This window comes from Aquarana catesbeiana, linkage group LG05 (genome assembly GCF_042186555.1).
Source record: "Aquarana catesbeiana isolate 2022-GZ linkage group LG05, ASM4218655v1, whole genome shotgun sequence".
Lineage (NCBI taxonomy): Eukaryota > Metazoa > Chordata > Amphibia > Anura > Ranidae > Aquarana > Aquarana catesbeiana.
In genome coordinates, this window is record NC_133328.1 from 499,284,710 (window position 1) to 499,307,422 (window position 22,713).

General features: G+C 41.1%; 1 protein-coding gene across 2 annotated transcripts in view; it reads right to left on the minus strand.

The window, feature by feature from the left end:
* The window catches only part of PRKDC (protein kinase, DNA-activated, catalytic subunit), a 712,087-nt gene that overhangs the window by 139,283 nt on the left and 550,091 nt on the right, over positions 1-22,713 (minus strand). For both annotated transcript variants that reach the window (XR_012244521.1, XM_073631567.1), the window contains exons 73-75: positions 14,017-14,177; positions 7,392-7,603; positions 5,051-5,138 (exon numbers count right to left, since the gene is read on the minus strand). Coding sequence is in view for 1 of the 2 variants with exons in the window: in XM_073631567.1 (XP_073487668.1) it covers positions 5,051-5,138; positions 7,392-7,603; positions 14,017-14,177 (461 nt within the window). In the remaining variant the exon portion in view is untranslated. The remainder of the gene's footprint in view (positions 1-5,050; positions 5,139-7,391; positions 7,604-14,016; positions 14,178-22,713) is intronic.

Consider the following 22,713-nt stretch of genomic DNA (forward strand, 5'->3'; position numbering starts at 1 on the left):
ATCACCTGTCCAATACAGTCCCAACAGTGAAGCATGGTGGTGGCAGCATCATGCTGTGGGGGTGTTTTTCAGCTGCAGGGACAGGACGACTGGTTGCAATCGAAGGAAAGATGAATGAGGCCAAGTACAGGGATATCCTGGACGAAAACCTTCTCCAGAGTGCTCAGGACCTCAGACTGGGCCGAAGGTTTACCTTCCAACAAGACAATGACCCTAAGCACACAGCTAAAATAATGGAATGGCTTCACAACAACTCCGTGACTGTTCTTGAATGGCCCAGCCAGAGCCCTGACTTAAACCCAATTGAGCATCTCTGGAGAGACCTAAAAATGGCTGTCCACCAACGTTTACCATCCAACCTGACAGAACTGGAGAGGATCTGCAAGGAGGAATGGCAGAGGATCCCCAAATACAGGTGTGAAAAACTTGTTGCGTCTTTCCCAAAAAGACTCATGGCTGCATTAGATCAAAAGGGCACTTCTACTAAATACTGAGCAAAGGGTCTGAATACTTAGGACCATGTGATATTTCAGTTTTTCTTTTTTAATAAATCTGCAAAATGTCAACAATTCTGTGTTTTTCTATCAATATGGGGTGCTGTGTGTACATTAATGAGGAACAAAAATGAACTAAAATGATTTTAGCAAATGGCTGCAATATAACAGAGTGATAAAAAAAAAAGGGTGTCTGAATACTTTCCGTCTCCACTGTATGCTGAAGCATGGGAGTAATCCGCCCCTAATGTTAGGAGCAAATTACTCCTCCACCCCTGCTTCGGCATATATGCTCTTTTGTTTAACTGTGGTGGTGAAATCACCTCCTACAGCGCTGGACTCACGGCTTTATGTATCGTGGGAGCAAACGCTGTTGCTATCAGAATAAATAAACCCGTGCTGCAGCTGAATTGCGTAGCTGCTAAGCAAATTGATTGTTAACAATTAAACAAAGTAACATTACAGTATAACAGTAAGACATACCATACCTGCAAAGCAAATGCAATAAAACATAGTAAAAAAAAAATATTACAGTACTAAAATACAGTAACAGAGAGAGAACAATAGTGAGCGAACAATAGAACGGACAGTAGAGAGCGAACATGAGAGAGAGAGAGAATAGAGAGAAGAAAAATTAAAACCACAACTATTTTTGGCTTTTTTTTTTGTGTGTTTTTGTGGGTTTTTTTTTTTTGGCCATCTCATCTTTCGAGACCCTGTGTTAGTGTGCCCTAGGACTGTGTAGTGCTGTACCCTACGCTAATACTCCACTAGTGTGTGGTAGCGTTTGAAACAGTTACCGATGCAGAGACAAGGTTGATCAGGACAGGAGGGACAATAAAAGTGGGTGTCATGCCTAAAACCGCGTTTTCTGCAGACACATCTTCTTTGGGGTGTTCTTTGGGTAGGGGTACCAGGGAGGACATACGGAAAATGCCTCTCATGCAGCTGGCTCACTGCATTTGCGTTGAAAAGGTGGGCCATAGCACCATCTGGAGACAGAAGGGCTGTGACGATCTCTTCCTCGAGTTTTAGGAAGGATCCAGTTCGTCCTGAAGCTTTGTATAGCACAAAAGTGTTCAGCAGAGCCAATTGAAATAAGTATACAGACACTTTTTTGTACCAGCGTCTGGCCTTATGGGCAATTAGATACGGCGCCAACAACTGGGCGTTAAGGTCCACCCCTTCCATGTTAAGGTTGTATTCGTGGACACAGAGGGGTTTCTCCACAACACCAGTCACCGTAGGAGTTTGTACTGTCATGTCTGCGTGAAGCGAGGACAGAACGAAAACATTCTGTAAATCACTCCACTTTACTGCTAAAAATTATTACACTTCAAGCAGGCTCTCTCTCCCCGTCTAAGTCGGGATTCTACAAGCCCTTGGGGGAAGCCCCGGCAATTAGATCACATGGTGCCACATGCGCCAATTCCATAATCAAAAAGGTGACTAAAAAGTGTCACGCTCGTGTAATTATCCAAGTGGTACCCCTTTCCGAATAAGGGTGACACCAAGTCCCACACAATCTTACCAGCGCGCCCTATGTAGTCAGGGCAGTTCTTCGGCTCTACGTGACTAGCTTTTCCCTCGTAAACCATAAAACTAAATGTATAGCCTACTGCCCTGTCACAGAGCTTATACATCTTGACCCCATATCTGGCACGCTTGCTGGGAAAATACTGTTTGATAGACAAACGGCCAGAAAACTTAATCAGGGACTCATCAATGCAGACAACTTGATCGGGAGTAAATAAGGCTGCAAACTGTTGGTTGAAGTGGTTTACGAGAGGCCTAATTTTGTGGTGCCGATCAAATTCAGGGTCACCCCGAGGACGACAGAGTTCATTATCATTGAAGTGCATGAACGGCAAGATCTGCTCGTATTGTGTCCTGTCATGGAGGCAGGGAACACAGGCATATGGTGAATTGGGTCAGTGGACAAATATGACAACAGGGATAGGCCCAGGAAAGTCTTAAATTTGGAGACCGTAATAGGTCTCCAATCTCTGGCAATGGTCAACTGGGGATTAGCGGCAATTAATTGACCAGCATACAAATTGCTTCGGTCCACAATAGATCTTCCGTGAAAAACAGCGAATAAAAATTGTTGACGTAAAATCAACTGCTTCCACCTGAATTCCGGGTTGGCCAGTGAATAGGGAAGTACAGGTGCTGCAGAAGTGGTGGGCTCCCAATTAGGCAGCAGGAAGGGCACTTTGGGCTCGACGGGCCTGTGTTTGTCTTCTTCTTGGTGGCTGCGGGACACTACTCGTGCTAGCCACCTCACCAGTTGGAACTGCACTTATGGGACTCGCCACGTCACCAAGTGTTACTGCAGTGCTGGATGTACGACCAGGATGTACTAGGCCACTGGTGCTTGGCAGTTCACCAGAAGGATGAGCGGCACTAGTACTGGCTCTCTGCTCCATACGAGAGCCCTGCAGTTCTGGCAACGACAGCAGAAGAACGGGGACGAGTACGTCTGACCTTGGCAGGGACCACTACTCCGTCGTCAAAGCTGTCAGGGTGCTGCTGCTGTCTATGGGTTCGTATTCTGAGCCTGAATCTGACAGAATGGCAACTTCCTCTTCACTATCTGTCATGCTCAGAAACGTGTAAGCCTCTTCACTACTGTACCTTCGATATGACATTTTGGTCTCTATATTTACTGGTACAGTAGTGAGACTCACAGAAAAAAGAGCTCCTGACTGTCAGCAATTGCTTCAAACGCTACAAAAAAAAAACTGTTAGCTTTTGCAGGGATCAGGCCTGGCTCTGCAAATGCTGCAGTTATGCGTTTAGTATTTTTGTAAGTGACAGTGATCGATTGATGCTGCACTTGGGTGGGCTGGGCGGAGGGGCTAAACACAGGTGCTAGCAGGTATCTGGGCTGATCCCGCTAACACTGCGTTTTTGGGAACCCTAAACTGCTGGGGACGCTAGTATAGATCTGATCAGATATTGATCCGTTCAGACACTATACTACTAAGGGAGGTGTATAGTGCGTGCGTGGGTGTTAGCGCTACTGGCACTAATCTGATGCTGCCTGAAGCAAAGCAGACCCTATCTGGCACTAAAACCTAACTGATAACACCCGCTGGGTGATCAGGGGATTAAACCTTTATTTAGCTAATATACGGCGGGTGTCCTGACGCTATAAAAAAAAATTAGCTAACCAGCGTCAACCGTGACACTAATACAGTGATCACTGGAGACAGGGGGTGATCAAGTGGTTAAACCTTTAGGGGGGGTCCCTAGACCTATCTGGGCCTACCACTAAGTACCCTAACTCTGATTTTTTCACTGACACCAGTACGGTGATCAAAAAAAATATGAACACTGCACTGGGTGACACAGTGACAGGTGGTGAAGGGGTTAACTGGAATGGAAAAGCGTTCCATAAGGAGAGATGACATCACTTCCCCTGCTGTGTTTATACTTACGCATGCAGGGGAAGGATTTCATTCGCCAGGACCGATCAGCAGGTCCAGGCCAGAAATCATTGGCCTAGGGACTGATAGGTTCTGAAGCGAATCCGATCGTCGCACGCGTGACGTACCTATGACACTTCGCACAGCCTGGCCAACCTGCCGCAGTATAACTGCGGCGGCTGGTCCGGAACTGGTTAAGTGGTTAAACTTCCTGCATTTACACACAGAAATGTATCCCTTTGGGGGATAAGGAGGAAGAGTTACAATGTTTCTAGTTATCTACTAGCACAGACATTGTTGTTAAAAACTTGGCAGACTGCCCATTTTTTTTCTTTTGACAGCTGAGTGAGCAGAGAAGTCAACTCTGCAATAGAGATTGTGAGGGGGGGTTGAATCGAGATCACAATTTTTTAATGATTAATTACGCAGCTCTAATACCTAAATGCCAAAAATAAGACTAATGAGACTCCTACAATGAAAACAACTGATACAAGATGAATATCTAACAGGTCATGGATTCCAAATGCCTTACTAAGCATATATTATAGAAAATGCGCTATTTTATTGACAGCAAATTAGACATAGATAAAAGCATAAATATGTAGCCAGGCAGGGCCAAATTGTATTAAAAAATGATTGCAAAATTAAAATTTATTCCAAATCACAACATTAAATTTCATTCCAAAAAGCCTTGACAATCTACCACATAAATATGTTTGATTACATAGGGGAACAAAATGTTATACTGCTGCTTTGAAGTCCCCCATAAGTCATTGGGTCCAAAACTTGCTGATAGTGTGTAAAGGAGAATGATGGAAGAGTTATGAAAGGATGTAGTGCTGCTGCATACATCCATGCAGTGGTATTATTAGCTCCCAGTGGATGGCACTGGTAATGCAGATCTTTCAGTAACAGAATAAATTACACATTTACCTGTGATCACACTAGAATGAAAGATGCAGCATTAGCCCAAGTTAAACAGGACTCAATGCACTGGTAGCTGAAGTAATTATATAATTTACAGCTACAAGTGATCACCCTTAAACACTGTAATTTGGAGAGAACGCTATCCAAATAAGGCATTCTTATAATCAAGTCAATCACTTTTAGACACCCAAAATATACCTGTAATATCAAGGCAGGATTAGACAGTTGCTCCAGGGCTTTGATGAATTCTCCAGCTAATCCATTTTTATCCAGCTTGTTTCGAATTCTTAAAAAGAAAAATCCAAGCAGCAGGGATTACATTTCACCAAGGAAATACTATTGCAAAACCAATGCATTTTGCTACATAAAAATGAATGCTAGCCCATACAGCCCCTTTCCAGTTGGACACCCAGAGGGGCTCACAACTACATAATTTCCTCCGCACTCTACCCTCTCCTTCAGAATTTCAGAAACCACTGACGGCTCTTGAAAAGCTTTGTTCCAACACCCCTCAAGACACTCTCTATCCATCATTTACTCCCTTATTTCCGCACTCCCAGAGGACTATAAACCTCCCTTGCAAACTAAATGAGAGCAATATTTAAACCTGTCCTTTTCCCTGCAGCAATCTCAAAAGATACTACAGTTAGCCCTAAAGTCTTATATATGCTCTTGCCACCAGGAGACTAACTAATATTTTATCTTCGTAGTACAAAACTCCTATGATACTTCATAAACAATTCCCAGAATGTACTGACAATGAAATAGCAATAAGGGTTTGCTCCTACACACTTTTTGGTCATCCTGCTGTGGAGAATGTTATGAAACTAGGTCAAGGAGATCTCCCAAAAATGTATGGATTTCACCATTCCTGACTGTCTGCCTTACAAGACAGCCATACTTTCAAGAAAGCCATACTGCGTCACCTTCTGAATGCAGCTAAAGCCTTTATCCCCTTGAAATGGAAAGACCCTAACCCCCTCCTCAATCTCCATGTTGCTACGTAAAGTAAAGGATACTAACCATAAGATCTATTCCTCTTCTTACAAAATAAGCAGGACATCTATAAGAAAACCTGATTCTACTGGGCGGCCTTTAAGTTCTCAGAGGAGGGTAAGACTCTACTTGCTAGAGCAGATTGAAAGCTTATCTCGGATTCTCTATACTACTTAGGGTCATGACCCCTTTCCCCTACAATTCTCATAATTTCCTCCCTCCTTATTTTCCCAGTAGAAATTTATTGGTTTCCTTTTTATTTACTATAGATTCTTAGTCTTCCTTGAGTTCCCCCTTTGTCTTATGGTTACCCCACCATGCCCTTTTTTGTTGGACTTCACAAAATTTGGTTGTAAGTTGTTATATGACAAATGCACAGGTGATTTTTGACTTGCACTCAATGTATACCGCTTCTGTGACTCAACTTTTTTCTAATTTATCCAATGAATACATGCTGTATTTGTCATATTCAGTTACTAACCCGTGTCATTTCTGTGTATAGTTCTTTTGGATGTCCTGTACAACATAAAACCTTTCTAAATAAAGAACTTAAAAAAAATGTCAACTAGAAATCCCATTCTTTCCCTATGTGGATGGTTTGGCTTGTTTACATCTATGCATTTTAGAGTAGTGTGAAGGACAAAGGGAACCTCTATGGGCCCATTTACAGCTACCGTTCTGCTACATCCTGTATGCACATAAAACATGATCCAACCTCAAATGAAACAGCCTTGTCCTGCACTGCAACCCCCACCTATCAGGCCCTGCACATTCAGTTTAAGGACACCATTTATTCTAATGAAACATCTATACACTACAAGCAGAAGTTGCAGGGTCCACGGTGCAGGATTTTAAAAAGCAGACTACATAGAAAATTTCTCGGAACAGCCAGGAAGGGGGTAATTATATGCTCTTACAGTATTGTATGCCCACTACAGGTTGGTCTTGCCCTTTAAAGTAGTAATAAACCATTATGGTTTCTAGCTTAACACACTGAGCACAATAAAATGAACAATCCTCGGTAAGCTATTTGTTAAATTTCTTACTTTAGCACTTGCAGCTTACAACTTTAAATTCTGATGGCTCCCGCTCTCTGAGTGATGCTTCCCTGAACTTCTAGTCTTTACAGGGAAATAGTTAACAGTGGACAGTGCAGTCCACATTCAGTCTCTTAGTTTGGAGAATGGAGGGGGAGGAAGAGGGAAGAGCAATGTTCCAACTGATGCACACAGTGTAGGGAGACACAGCTATAACCACTTCATGAAAGAGTGGCTCCACAGAATTCTGTAAGAGAAGAGACCCACCCTAAAAAAAGAAAGCCTGGGGCAGAGGTCATAGCACTGGCCTAAATTGGAACATAGCCAAGGTTAAACCAACTGCTGAAAATGCTTAAAAAACTGAGGGCTTTATATAACTGAAAAAGATAATTTTAATGTTTGAGTATTGGATAAGACAAGGACCACTAACCACTTCATAGCAACCATTTGATCTGTACACACATCTATTATTGATGGTCACAAACAAAATATTTGTGCATATTTACCTTTCCACAAACTCTTTATTTCTGTGCCCATCCACTGTGTCCTCAAAGTTATAGTTCTCCCCACTGATCATAAAAGAGTACACAAGCGCCTGGGGGTAATGATCAGCAATCTCTTCTATTATAAACTGTACTGCAATGGCTTCCTTCTTATCAAGCATTGCCATCATCTGACTGATCCAGGCAATAAATTGCCAGCATGGAACTGAACTAACCTGGAAAGGGGCAAAAGTAGAGCTAATTAAAATGACACAGCAACAGTAGTTTAACAGTTCTATTAAACAGAATACATAAAAGACTAGGGCGGATATACAGCATACAAAGTTTCAGTGTGCAAACATTCTTACTTTATCACTGGATTACAGTAATCTCTTCTTGCTGGGTGTGCTATTCAACAGTGCCTTGAAGTATTCACACCCCTTGAAATTTTTCACTTTTTGTCAAGTTACAAGCAAATGTTTGCCCATTCTTCTTTGCAAAATAGCTAAAGCTCTGTCAGATTGGATAGAGAGTATCTGTGAACAGCAATTTTCAAGTCTTGCCAGAGATTCTCATTTGCATTTAAGTCTGGACTTTGACTGGGCCATTCTAACACATGAATATGCTTTAATTTAAACCATTCCATTGTAGCTCTGGCTGTATGTTTAGGGTCTTTGTCCTGCTGGAAGGTGAATCTCCGCCCCAGTCTCAAGTCTTTTGCAGATTTTAACAGGTTTTTTTCTAAGATTGTTCTGTATTTTCTGCTGAAGAAAAGCATCCCCACAACATGATGCTGCCACCACGTTTCACGGTGGGGATGGTGTGTTCAGGGTGATGTGCAGGGTTAGTTTTCTGCCACAAATAGCGTTTTGCGTTAAGGCCAAAAAATGTTTGCTGTATACCCCACATGGCTTCTCACAAACTGCAAATGGGACTTCTTATGGCTTTCTTCAACAATGGCTTTCTTCTTGCCATTGTTCCATAAAGGCCAGATTTGTGGAGTGCACGACTAATAGTTGTCCTGTGGACAGATTCTCCCACCTGAGCTGTGGATCTCTGCAGCTCCTTCAAAATTACCAAGGGCCTCTTGGCTGCTTCTCTGATTAATGCTCTACTTGCCCGACCTGTCAGTTTAGGTGGACGTCCATGTCTTGGTAGGTTTGCAGTTGTGCCATACTCTTTCCATTTTCGGATGATGGATTGAACAGTGCTCCGTGAGATGTTCAAAGCTTGGGTTATTTTTTTTATAACCTAACCCTGCTTTAAACTTTTCCACAACTTTATGCCTGACCTGTTGGGTGTGTTCCTTGGCCTTCATGGTGCTGTTTGTTCACTAAGGTTCTCTAACAAACCTCTGAGGGCTTTACAGAACAGCTGTATGTATACTGAGATTAAATTACACATAGGTGTCTGAAAAAAAAAAAAAATTACACAGGTGGATTCTATTTACTAATTAGATGACTTCTGAAGGCAATTGGCTCAACTAGATTTTAGTTAGGGGTATCAGAGTAAAGGGGGGCTGAATACAAGTGCACGCCACACTTTTCAGATATATATTCATAAAAAATTTGGAAAACCATTTATCATTTTCTTTCCATTTCACAATCATGTGCCACTTTGTGTTGGTCTATCACATAAAATCTCAAAAAAATATATTTACGTTTTTGGTTGTAACATGACAAAATGTGGAAAATTTCAAGGGGTATGATGACTTTTTCATGCACTGCAATTTTAAAGTGGTTGTGAAGGCACAAGTTTTTTTACCTTCATGCATTGTAGGCAGGAAGGCAAAAAAACCTTCTGTGTGCAGCAGCCCTGCCTAATACTTACCTGAGCCGCTCTTGATCCAGCAATGTCCACTAGAGCCTTGCCTCTCCGGAGATTCGCACTCCTGGATTGGCCGCTGCTGTCAATCACAGGCAGTGAGCCAATCAGGAGATGAAGGGGGTGGGGGCAAGCCACGGGTCAGGAATTTGCCTGCTTGGGTGGCAGCTTGCCATGGGGGCACCCAGGAGGGAGGGGCCAGAAGCGCCGGTGTGGGACCCGAGAAGAGGAGGATCTTGGCTGCTCTGTGCAAAACCACTGCACAGAGCAGGTAAGTATAACATGTCTGTTTTTTTTAGAAAAAAAACAAAAACAAGACTTTAATATCACTTTAAGGAGGATGGTGCTGCCTTTAACCATGCATGCATTGCCATGTACAGTATAGCACATTTGCTGCTCGTGCATGCTCTCAGGATAAAGCGGATCACAGACAGCGATTGGCCCTGTACCATGTGATCGCTGCGTCCGATCACAGTAAATAGTAGTAAACAATGGCTGTTGTATTTGACTGCGATTGGTCATAGTGATCATATGGTACAAGGCCAATCACATCAGCCCTGTACCATGTGAATGCTGTGGCAAACACAGCTATCACAGTATTTTTCAATAGCTGCATTATAGCAGTTCAACACTGTTAGAAATTATTGTTTATACAGCCATCATGGCAGTATAAGCAATCACAGTGGAATACAATCCTGATACTGCTGTGACGGTGATGATATACAATGGCTAGCTGCTCTAATATCACTACATGTCAGTGAAGCCAGTCATTATCTCTGATCACCACCACAGCAGTACAATGTCACCAGACCAGTGCTGCCAGTCAGTATGCCTAATCAACTTCAAACCAGTTACAGCGTCCCTAAATCACCGCTGCCCAGTCATATCCCCCTGCCCCAAAGTGCCCACCATCCATGTTGAGGGCATGCGGCCTGGTACCGTTCGAGGGTGGGGGGGTGGGGGGGGGCGCTCGCTCGTCCCCACCCCCTATCCTGACTGGCCGGGCTGCGTGCTCGTATAAGGGTCCTGTATGGATTTTGGGGGGACCCCCACGCCGTTTTTTTCGGCGTAGGGGGTTCCCCTTAAAATCCATACCAGACCTAAGGGCCTGGTATGTCCCTGGAGGGGAACCCATGCCGTTTTTTTATGTAAAATTTGGCGCGGCATTCCCACTCATGATTTATACCAGACACCTGTCAGCAATGCTTGTTGCTCATCGGGAAAGGAAAAAACACAGTTTTCCTTTCCCGATGAGCTAGCCAGCGCGAGATGTACAGTACCCAGTCGCCGAGAACCAGCGCAATGGGATCGTGCTGTTAACACATTCTCGCGGTCAGGTACTGTATCTTCTCCCTAATCACCGCCACACCAGTTACTGTCTCTGATCACCACACCAATCCCAGTGTCCCTGATAAGTGCCACACCAGTTACAGTGTCCCTGATCACCACCACACCAGTCCTAGAGTCACCAGACCAGTATATGCCAGCAACAGTGTTCCTTATCCCCACCACACCAGTCGAAGTGTCACCCCAGTGTAAGCTAGCAATGGTGTCTCTGATTGTCGCCACACCGCTCCCAATGTCACCAAACCAGTTTAAAATAGTAGCACTGTTCCCGATTACTGTCACACTAGTACCCAGTGATACCAAACCAGAGTAAGCCAGCAACAGTGCTCCAGATTGCCTCTACACAAGTTCCACTGTCACCAGACCAGCAAGAAACAGTGTTCCTGATCACGCCACATCAGTGCAGTGTTGCTTCTGCCTGCACAATGTATGGTCAATAATTAGTTGTTTAATTAATTAATTGGTATCGCCATACTTAGGGGGAGTAGCAGAGTGTATTTTGAGGTGTAATTCTATGTATGCCCATACTGTGTATGAGAAATATTTTATTAAATTGGTAACTGTGTAAAAAAAGAAAAAATTAATTTGCTTTCCACATTTTCCAAAAACGTGTGGCAAAAAATTAAGTGTTCAAGAGACTCAGCATGCACTTAACCACTTCAATACTGGGCACTTTCACCCTCTTCCTGCCCAGGCCAATTTTCAGTGCTGTTGCACTTTGAATGACAATTGCACGGTCATGCAATGCTGTACCCAAACAGATTTTTTTATCATTTTTTTTGAGACAGATAGAGCTTTCTTTTGGTGGTATTTAATTACCACTGTTTTTTTTTTATTTTTTGCTAAACAAATGAAAAAAGACCAAAAATGTTGAAAACATTTTTTTTTCTTATTGTCTGTTATAAAATTTTGTAAATAAGTAATATTTCTCCTTCACTGATGTGCGCCGATGAGGCTGCAGAGATGGGCACTGATAAGGAGGGACTGATATGCAGCACTGATAGGCATCAATGGTGGGCACTGACAGGCATCACTGATCGCTGTGAGGAAATCCCCTTATCAGCTCTCCACTTCTCACACACTGTCAGTGTGAGGAGAGGAATGCCGATAAACAGCACTTCCTATTTACACTGTGATCAGCTGTGATTGGAAACAGCTGATCACATGGTAAAGACCCTACATCATATGCTCTTTACTGTGATTGGTGATGCAGTGTGTCCGAGCAACACACCGCACCATGGATCGCAGCGCTGCGCACCCCTGGGGTGCACACCAGTGGCTGTTCTGACGGATGTCATATGACGTCCACTCAGAACAATGAAACCCCCACCCGGCCATTAATCTGCTATAGGCTGGATGGGATCTGGTTAAAAATACCTTGGGGTGTTTACTCTCCAAATTGTGGGTGTTTCTATTGTCCTGGTGTTCCAGGGCCTCCATAAATGTGATAGGTAGTCAGGAAATTAAATGCATAATTTATGCCCCTAGAACGCCTAAAGGTTATCCTAGAATTTTGGTGCTCCTTATGTGCTTGGGTTGTGAAATTGTAACACGCATGTGGTATTATCACACTCGAAAGGAGTAGCAGAAAGTGTTTTGAGGTGCAATTCTATGCCTATGCTGTGTGTTAGAAATATCCTATTAAATGACAACTTTCCACATTTTCCAAAAGCTTATGGAAAAAATATTAAGCATGGAAAAGACTCACCATGTCTCTTAAAAAATACCTTGGGGTGTTTGCTTTCTAAAATGTGCTCATTTTGTTGATGTTTCCACGGTCTTGGGGCTCCAGGGCCTCCAAAAATGTGATTGGTAGTCAGGAAATTAGATGTGTGATTTATGCACCTAGAACGCCTGAAAGGTGCTCCTTGGATTTTGGGCCTCTCTATGTGACTAGACTGTGAAAAAGTATCACACGTGTGGTATCCCCATATTTGGGAGGTGTATCAGAATGTGTTTTGGGATGTAAGAAAGTATGCCTGTGCTGTGTGTGAAAGATAACTTGTTAAAATGAAAACATGTGGAAATTTGTTTATTTCTTTATTTTCCAAAAAAATGTGACAAAAAATAACTTCAAAAAAAGTTGTTTGTATTGTCCTGGAATTTTAGAGGGGCCTCAAGAAATTATATGGGCAGCCAATTAGGACTGATCAATTTTCAAATATATCTACCATAGATTACAGAGTCTATAACTTTCACAGACTAAATAATATACACTGATTTGGGGTTTTCGTGCCAAAGAAATGTAGCAGAATACAAATCTATGAAGAAAGATTATTTGCAATTTTTTTTTTTAATGTTTTTTGTTTTTTTTTATTTATATAGTAAAACATAAAAAAACCCCCAAAAAACAGTCGTCATCAACACCTTCACCGGACACAGCCGATGACTAATCACTATACCGCCCACTGCCAGTACCATGTGATCGCTGTGACCAATCACAGCAGATCGCATGACCATTGTAAACAATGGATGGTTTCCTTTTATGCTATCCATTGCATACAGCTGTGATTGGTCACAGTGATCATATGGTACAGACAAGGCAAATCACAACCCAACGGTACCATGTAATTAGCTTTGGCCAACCACAACAAAAGACACTAAATTAATCAGTTTCGTTCAGTAAAAATGGTTGCTTATACCAATGCAATTCACTGGTATAAGCAATCAAAATGTACAAAAAAAAAAAAAAAAAAAAAAAGAAATCCTGACCACTTCCCCAGAGTAGTACAGTGTTACTATGGTAACACTGTATTGCTCTGGTCACAGTGTGTTAAAAAAAATCTTAAAAAAAGAAATAAATGTGATAAAAAAATAAAAAGAATTTAAAAAAATGAATTTTTTTTTTTCCATATACTGTCACCGGTCAGTGTACCTGATCATCGCCACACCAGTAACATGATAATGCTGTACTGGTGACAGGATGTAAAAAAAAAAAAAATTATGTTTTTTTTTTTATTTCTCCATTTTCCAAAAGAAGAAAGATTTATTTGCAAAATGTTATAACAGAGATTAAAAAAAAAAAAACACTTTTTTTCAAGATTTTTGGTCTATTTTTGTTTATTTAGCAAATAAAAAAAACACAGTGGTGATCAAATACCACCAAAATAAAGCTCTATTTGTGTGAGAAAAAAAATATATACACTGGGGTACAGTGACCACTCAACTGTCATTTAAAATGTCACAGAGCTGAAAGCTGAAAAATGCCCTGGGCAGGAAGGGGGTAAAAGAGTCCTGTATTGAAGTGGTTAAACACCACCAAAAGAAAGCTCTGTGTCTCAAAAAAAAATATAAAATTCATTTGGGTACAGTGTTGCATGGGTGAGTAATTGTCATTCATGCAGTGTGACAATACTGAAAACTGAAAAATGGCCTGGAATGGAAGGGGGTGACACAGTCCAGACTTGCAGTGGTTAAAAGAAACCAGTTCCTTTACATTTGTTCATATTTGAGACTGTTATGAACACATCTAACTCACCTCTCTGGTCATCAAGTCCAAAGTTTCAGAAGGATACAATTCAATAATTTGAAGCAATCTTGGAAATTTTAGTCGCGCTTCCTCAGATTCTAATTTTAACGCTTTAATCATTTTTCCCACAATGATTTCAGGGAACTGTTTCAGGTCCTGTGCATTTAGTACTATAAAACAAGCAGGGGATAATTTAGATGATGTTACAGTAAGGACAATGTAATTGGAAAGTTACAGCATGTAACAAGCAATATATTCATAATGAAATGATTTAACGCTAAATGTCACCAAGAAGAGGAGGAAAGGTTTCAACTATCAGATAACATTATAATGCTTCCGGAAAATTATTACTTTTGCTTTATTATTAAATGTGAATTTGAATTTGCGCTGTGCTTTACAATTTAAAGGGAAAGGACAAGAGAACAGCGCCGTCTAAGTGCAGTATGCAAGTATTTGAATGTAAATTAAAGGTATCTTAAAATACACTCACAAAGGTGTAGTGGAAATGGGCATATAACATGGTGTCATCTGTTCCGACTGCCAGGTGAAGAGAAGGTCCAATGCTGTGGTGGACGTGTGTCCGCGATCCTGTAATTCCTCTGGCCACACTGTATGTGTACAGGGCTTCCAGGTGGCGGGAACAGCGTTCAGCAGCATGCACAGACGGACATCACTTCTGGGTCGGGTCAGCGGGCGGTGCTTCCCATTCAGGACATGCGTGTCCCTTCCTCAGGCTTTTTATATATGTACACACATATTGCTCATGTGAGAAATTACCATAGCAACTTCCAAACAAAAACATAGAAAAAGGTGGGATACGGTATTGCAGCCGTAGTATGATTGCTTTTAATACCTTATAATATAGTTATATGGCCTGGCTTATCTATACTATCTATTAAAGTGGAGTTCCACACAAAAATGGAACTTCCGCTTTTCGAAACCCTCCCCCCCCCTCCGGTGTCACATTTGGCACCTTTCAGGGGGGAGGGGGGTGCAGATACCTGTCTAAGACAGGTATTTGCACCCACTTCCGGCATAGACTCACATGGGAGTCTACGCCACTTCCCGTCCCCACCGCACTGTCTCCTGGGAACACACAGCTCCCAGAAGAGAGCGGGGACCACTTGGGACGCGCAGCGCGACTCGCGCATGCGCAGTAGGGAACCGGGAAGTGAAGCCGCTTTAAATTCAAATATATTATATTAAAATTATTTTGGGAACTCTAGACTACCAGTAAAATCCGGATAATGGAATATATGAATAAAAAAAGGGGGGAAAATTATCTATATATCTATCTATCTATCTCTATATATATATATATATATATATATATATATATATATATATATATATATATATAATGCTGGTCTGATATTAGGATCAATAGTAAAAGTGAATAAATAATCCCAACAAATTATTAAATAATGGTAATCATGATGGCTATATAGTAATAATAATAAATAAATAATACACTGGGACACTTGTATATGTGTGTGTAACATTTAGAAAATAGAAATTAGTTCATGAAGCTGATAACATTGATAGAACAAATAGTGTTCTAATAATTATAGCAGCTAAGTATTATATATCGGGATGATAGTGCATAATAAGGAACTCAATTAATGGATCAGTTTAATAATATAAAGATTGATGTGGGTGAAATGGAGTTGGAATTAAAATTAAATATATATATATATAATATATATATATATATATATATATATATATATATATATATATATATATATATATATATATTTATGTACAGTAATATCATATATAAATGTATAAAAGATATTGGATATTTTTGAAAGAAGAATAAAGATTAAAAATAGGAATAAAATTATAGGGATGACATTTTTTCATGTTAGTGTATACGTGTATTCACCCACATCAAAAACGTGTTGATGCCTACTGTAGGTGTATCTATCTTATGAGGTGTTTCACGAAGGGTTATTACAAAAATTAGCAGGAAATGATGGTGAAGAACATGTAAGGCATATTGTCATATCATCATAACAAAGTGTTGATTTCTATACTTTCGTTTAGGCCTCCAGGCGATGAAGTATCCAAGGAATAGATCCAATAGTTTTCTCTTTCGCATAATCTTTTGTAACATTCGGCAGTAGGCAAAGTCTTCAGGATGGACTCTAATATCCACACCCGTAGTCCTAGAGATGTATGCTCATGAAATTCTAAAAAGAGTCTAGGAACACTGTGTTTGTCTTTGCCTTGTTCTACCAGATTTCGATGTTCTCCAAAGCGCTTCTGCAGAGTTCTAATCGTACAGCCTACATACAGTAGACCGCATGGGGCAGGTCAAACAGTAAACTACATATTCAGAAGAGCATGTAAAAAATCTGGTATTATATACTGTTTGCCTTTACAGTAGAAATCCTTTTGTCTATGTGTTACATGGGCACATGTAAGACATAGAGGTTTCTTGCATTGATACATGCCTTTGATGTTGAAGAAGGTTAAAGATGTACTGGTGGTAGGACGAGATGATTTTATCTTGCTCAGGGCTATTTTTGCTTTAATATTTTTGGCACGTCTATAGGTGACAAGCAGATGATCACTAACGGTGGCCTTGAGATAAGGGCCCTCTCTATGTATCGGCCAACGTCTTTGAAAAATCTTTTTCATCTTTTTGAATTTGTTGTGGAATTGTGTAACCAATCGGATAGGTTGAGAACTGTCAATGGGTTTGGCTTCTTTGTCACTCTTAATATCTTTATGGAGGTACAATTCCATCCAGATATCCTTTTTCCTTAAACTTTATTTTTAGTAGCTCACCATGGGAATTGTAGTCTTGTATTAAAGTGCAATTGTGCTTCAGCCTACAGAATTGGCTTTTACGGATATTATTTAACCAATGAGGATGATGGCAACTCTTGTAATGCAGGTACAAATTTCCTGAGGTAGGCTTTGTGTAGTTCTGTGCACAAATGATGTTGTTCTGGTGGAATAGCTCTAAATCCAAAAAGGTCAAGTTGTTGCTATGGGATACGGAGGTGAAAGAAAGTTCCATATTGTTGGAGTTGCAGTGTTGTAAAAAGTCCAAAATTGCTGATTCGGGACCATCCCAAATGATGACCATGTCATCAATATATCGCCCATAATAAACTAAATGGGATGCATAAGGGCTATTGTGCTGAATATAATGGTGTTCCCATTGGCCCATTGTCAGGCTGGCATAACTGGGGACAAAAGTAACCCCCCATAGCTGTACCCCGAGTCTGAATGTAAAAATCGCCATTAGACTCAAAATAATTATGCGACAATATTCAAGAATTTCTAACAGGAATTCTATCAGGCATGGATTAAGTAGGGGGTCTTTATTTAGATAGTATTTTATGGCTTGTAGGCCAACCTGGTGTCGAATTGTGGTGTATAGAGAGACTACGTCCAATGAAAGCCAACGGTACGTGGGTTCCCAAGAGTAATGCTGTAGCATGTCCAATAGATGTATACTGTCTTTTATATATGAGGGGAGATTACGAACTATAGGTTGCAAGAAATGGTCCAGATAAATCGAGAGGTAGCTGGTAACGCTCTCCATTGCCGCGACAATTGGCCTACTCGGGGGATTATTTGGGTCTTTATGTACCTTTGGGGGGTGGTAAAAATAAGGCCTTTTATAGAAGTCGTGTAGGAGAAACGCAACTTCTGATTTGGTGACGATACCCTCCCTTGCTGCACTTGGGACCAACTCATGGGCTTCAAGTCAAAACTTGGGCAACGGGTCAGTGGACAGTTTTTTTTATATATAGACGTATTCGATGGGAGCCGGTCTGATTCAGATTGATAATCTGTGCGATTTTGAACCACAATGCCTCTTCCTTTATCAGCAGACCTGATAATTAGCTGTCGGTTGTCTGAAAGCTCTTTCAGGGCCATCGATTCTACTGTTGTCAGATTGGGAAAATTATTGATTGTCGACTGTTGACATAAACGAAGAATGTCAGCATATACAACTTGATAAAAACTATAATTATAGGGACTTTTAGCTAATGTGGAGTTAAAAATGGATTTAAGTTTAAAATTAGTATGTTGGATAGGTGGGGAAGCTGATAGATGTTGGGTCAATGTATCAACAATCATCTAGATCATCATTATACAAGTATTCTAAACCTTCCACTGCATTCAATTCCAAAGGGTCTATCATGGCCGTACTGGATTCAGAGGGGGTGATGCTGTTATCGGTCTCACTGTTACCATTACTATTTTTGGAAGCTTGATTATTAAAATAACGTTTAACCGTAATATTTCTGACAAATATGTTCAGATCAAGAAAAAGTGTAAAGGATTAGGAGGTGGCGTGGGAGCAAAAGTTAGACCTTGTGCTAACAATGACTGTTCAGATGAGGACAACACATGATCAGAAAAGATTAAAAATCTTTACAGTCTGCGTACTTTCTCCTTTCTTTTTATGTCTACGTCTTCCCCGACTTCTGCCTCTACTGTGAGCTTTCTCTTTGGGCAGGCGAGGGGCTGATCACTAAAAAAGAAGAGGAGATAGAGGGTGTAAGTATATCTCTAGGAGAATCGTGGAGGGATGACTGTTTTGTAGTACTGGACGGAATTGCATTGGCTTGAACTCTGGTGTTGTTAGGTACCTCTGGAAGGGTAAGTAAGATAGTGGTTGAAATTGGAACATCGGATTCGGGTATTGGGGAAGAAGGGCCAGATTTCACTCTCACCTCAGCCTCAAAACTGTTGGGGGCTGAATAGGGTATAGCAGTGGGTAGATGATGTGTTTTATTAAATTTGGTATAATGCTTATACGCTGGAGATTTCTGTTTTTTAGCCAGGGGTGCATGGATACGTGAACGAGAATAATTATAGTGGGTATCACGTTTTGGTGTGTGATATCTGGGCTGTGATGAAGGTATTGGATATATTTTGTAAAGGGGTAAAGGGAAGGGCATGGTATGTCTAGGCTTACAATCCATAAGGAGAATGGGTGTTGGGTCTTTATGAGTGCTGTGGTCACTTATAGGTAAAGGTGAACAGTGTATATTATTATTAATTCTTGTTTTTTTCCAGCAGAATACCCCATTGCTGTTATAGTCGCCAATGTCCCTGCATATTTTTTGTGTTGAGTTTAAGCCTTCTCAACCAAGAAGTGGGTAAAGATCCGTAATTCTGGAGAGTAGAAAATTACATTGAGTGTCTCTTTGATGATAATTACTATCCATTTTTGGGTGCAGAATTCAGATATTGCAGACCACTCTTTGGTCAATTCTGCACCCAAAAAGGAACAGGTATTCAAATTTCTGAGACCTCTGGGGGTAATTTTGTAAGTTAAATATAGATCAAGAAAAAACTTGTCCCACCACTGTTGATTAGCTGCAATAATCGTGTCCTCTATTTTTCTAATTTTGGCACATATATGTCTATACGAAGATCTAGGAACAGATGTCGATGGATGGAAGAACCTATCTGGGAAAATGCTCTTCTGAATATGTAATGTATGGTTTGACCTGCCCACGCGGTCTGCTGTATGTAGGCCGTACGATTAGAACTCTGCAGAAGCGCTTTGGAGAACATCAAAATCTGGTAGAACAAGCCAAAGACAAACACAGTGTTCCTAGACACTTTTTAGAATTTCATGACCAATCATCTCTAGGACTAGTATAGAAATCAACACCTTGTTATGATGATATGACAATATGCCTTACATGTTCTTCACCATCATTTCCTGCTAATTTTTGTAATAACCCTTCATGAAACAGCTCATAAGATAGATACACCTACAGTAGGCACCAACACATGTTTTTAGATGTGGGTGAATACATGTATACACTAACATGATAAAATTTCATCCCTATAATTTTATTCCTATTTTTAATTTTTAATTTTTTTTAAAGGGTAAATTTTATTGGATTTTTACACAATATTGTACATTTCAGTGTTACAGCTCAATTTTTTTATATAGACTAGTTTAATTACATAACATTCTGAACTCAGCAATGTGAATTAAGTACATGTATACATTAATAGTCAAAACGGTTCTATTTTGTTCAGTAATCAATTAAAACCTGTTGTGATAAAATAATAATACATGTCTATGTCTCTTCTGTGTCTCATTGTGTGTGCCAGGGTACATCTCACTCTTTAGTCATTTACCATGTTGTTACAGTTTCTCTATGATATACACAACAATCATCAAACCATTACTTCTCCTGATATTTTTTCTATCCATTTTCCCCAAACCTTCTCAAACTTTCTGGAGCATCCTCTAGCCTTGTAGGTTAGTTTGTACATTGGCAGGGCGTTGTTAATTTCACCTAGTATTTTAGGGATGGGGGGGACGGGCTTCGCCATTTAAGGGCCAGAGCTTTTTTGGCGTAGCAAAAAACTATTCTCAAGAGGGTTTTTTTTTTTTTATGTCGATAATTCTTCTTTCTCCAAATCTCCTAGGAGGCATCTAGCTGGAGAGTATATGTTTGGGAGCTCTAGTGTATTCTCCAAATATGCAAGGATTGCTTTCCAGTAGCTCTCCACCTGAGGATACTGCCATATCATGTGAAAAAAAAGTCTCCCACTGCTGAGTTGCAGCGAGGGCACTCTGGGGACTCTCCCCTACCCATTTTATGTAAACGTTTGGGGGTATAGTATACTTTATGTAGGTAGTTAAATTGTAATAGTTTGTTTCTGGCAGAGATCATTGAGGGCACCAGTGTTTCTAGGGCCCCCAACCAAGCCTCCTCTGAAAGAGCTGGTATGTCTGTTACCATTGTGCTGCTACCTTCTCCATTCTGGAGGAGGAGTATGTCAGCAGTGTGAAGTAGTATTTAGAGATCAACTTCGAGTGATCTTCCTCAGCTATCATTTTTTCTATATTGGAAGGGGTGAGTATCACTTCACCTCCACCAAATTGAGCTGTTACTGCGTGTCGCAGTTGGAGATACCTAAAAAAAAACTGTTTGGGACTCTGTATTCCGTATTCAGGTCTACGAATGATTCAAACACCCCGTCTGAAAACAGCTGATGGGCGTATTTTACTCCATACACCGCCCAGCATGCCCCATCCGGTACCTGACTATCTCTTTAAGTTGAGTTTTGTGCCATTGTGGGGCATTAGGGGAAGCTGAAAGACTGGTGCCACCCACTCTAGTATTACACATGTGAAATATTTTGTATGACAGTTTCAATATATCCGCCCCCTTCTCTGGGTATGGACCATTTCTGTAAAGGACATTGATCAACGCCTCGTATGAGTGGACCTGAGCTGCTTGTGTTGCCACTGATGCAATGTTCACTTGTGGGAAACCCCTCCAATGCACATGTGTCAATTGAGCTGACAAGTAATAACATTGCAGTTTGGCAATGCTAACCCTCCCGACTTTACTGGTAAGTGAAGTGTATCCAAGGACACCCTAGCTGGTTTAGGTCCCCATAGGAATGAGGAAAGGTTTTTTTTATATCTGTAAACCACTTCTTAGGGATATAGATTGGGGCATGCCAGAACAGGTAAAGAAACCTGGGCAGGTAAACCATTTTGAACATATTTATTCATCTAAGAAGGCCGATAGGCAGCTTAGCCCAAGCTTGTGTACTTTCCCTTAAACGTTGCTTCATGGGAGACAGGTTATTGGGTATATATGTATTCAGTGGCAAATGTATCTCGATCCACAGATAACGAAATTTGGAGACGACTTTCAGTGGTACCTCAGGGGGCAACTTCGGGGCATACTCAGAGTGGAAGGGAAAGATTACAGATTTATTCCAATTCACCTTGAATCCTGAATATCCCCCGAATTCTGAAATCCTATCCAAGGCAGTGACCAGTGAGTCCTCCACCTCATTCAGGTACAGGAGCATGTCACCTGCTTATATAAAGGTTTTTTTCCTCCAACGTGTTGACTTTACAGCCCCTGATATTTCCATCCGCTCTCAACAGAGCCGCCAGGGGCTCTATGGCCAGGGCAAACAGCAGGGGCGACAAAGGGCACCCCTGCCGTGTGCCCCTAGCTATATTGAATGGGTTCTTAATAGTGTTATTAACCCTAAGCCTGGCCCTTGGCTCCGCATATAGTATTTTGACCCATGCTATGAATCTAGGACCGAAACACATTCGCTCAAGCACTGCAATTAGATATGGCCATTCTATAGAAACGAACGCTTTGTGCGTATCGAGTGACACCACTACTCTAGTGTCCGGGGTGGGGCCTTCCGACTGCACAATGGTAAAGAGGCGTCGCAAATTTATGGAGGTTGACCTTTCAGGTAAGAAACCTGTCTGATCTGGGTGAATAATGGAGGCAATCACCCTATTTAGTCTCTTAGCCAAAATTTAGCCAATATTTTTGCATCAACGTTAAAGATATCGGCCTGTATGATTTACATTGGTCCTTGTGCGGCTTGGGAATCAATACTATAAGTGCCTCTCTCATAGTTTCAGGAAGTACCCCCCTATCATAGGCATCTTTGTACATGTCAAGTAATTTGGGGGCCAGGGTTTCAGTGTACGTGTCATACCATTCAACTGGTAGACCATCCAATCCTGGAGTTCTATTTGGGTTTAAAGATTTTATGGCTAGTATAACTTCTTCTACCGAGAGGGGGAGATCAAGTTCTTCTGCTCCCTCACTAGTATGCTCCTGTAGGGTTATTGGGGCGAAGTAGTTTTGAATTGCCCCCTTCTCATAGTCTACCTTTGAAGTATATAGGTCAGAGTAAAAGGCCACAAAGGCATCA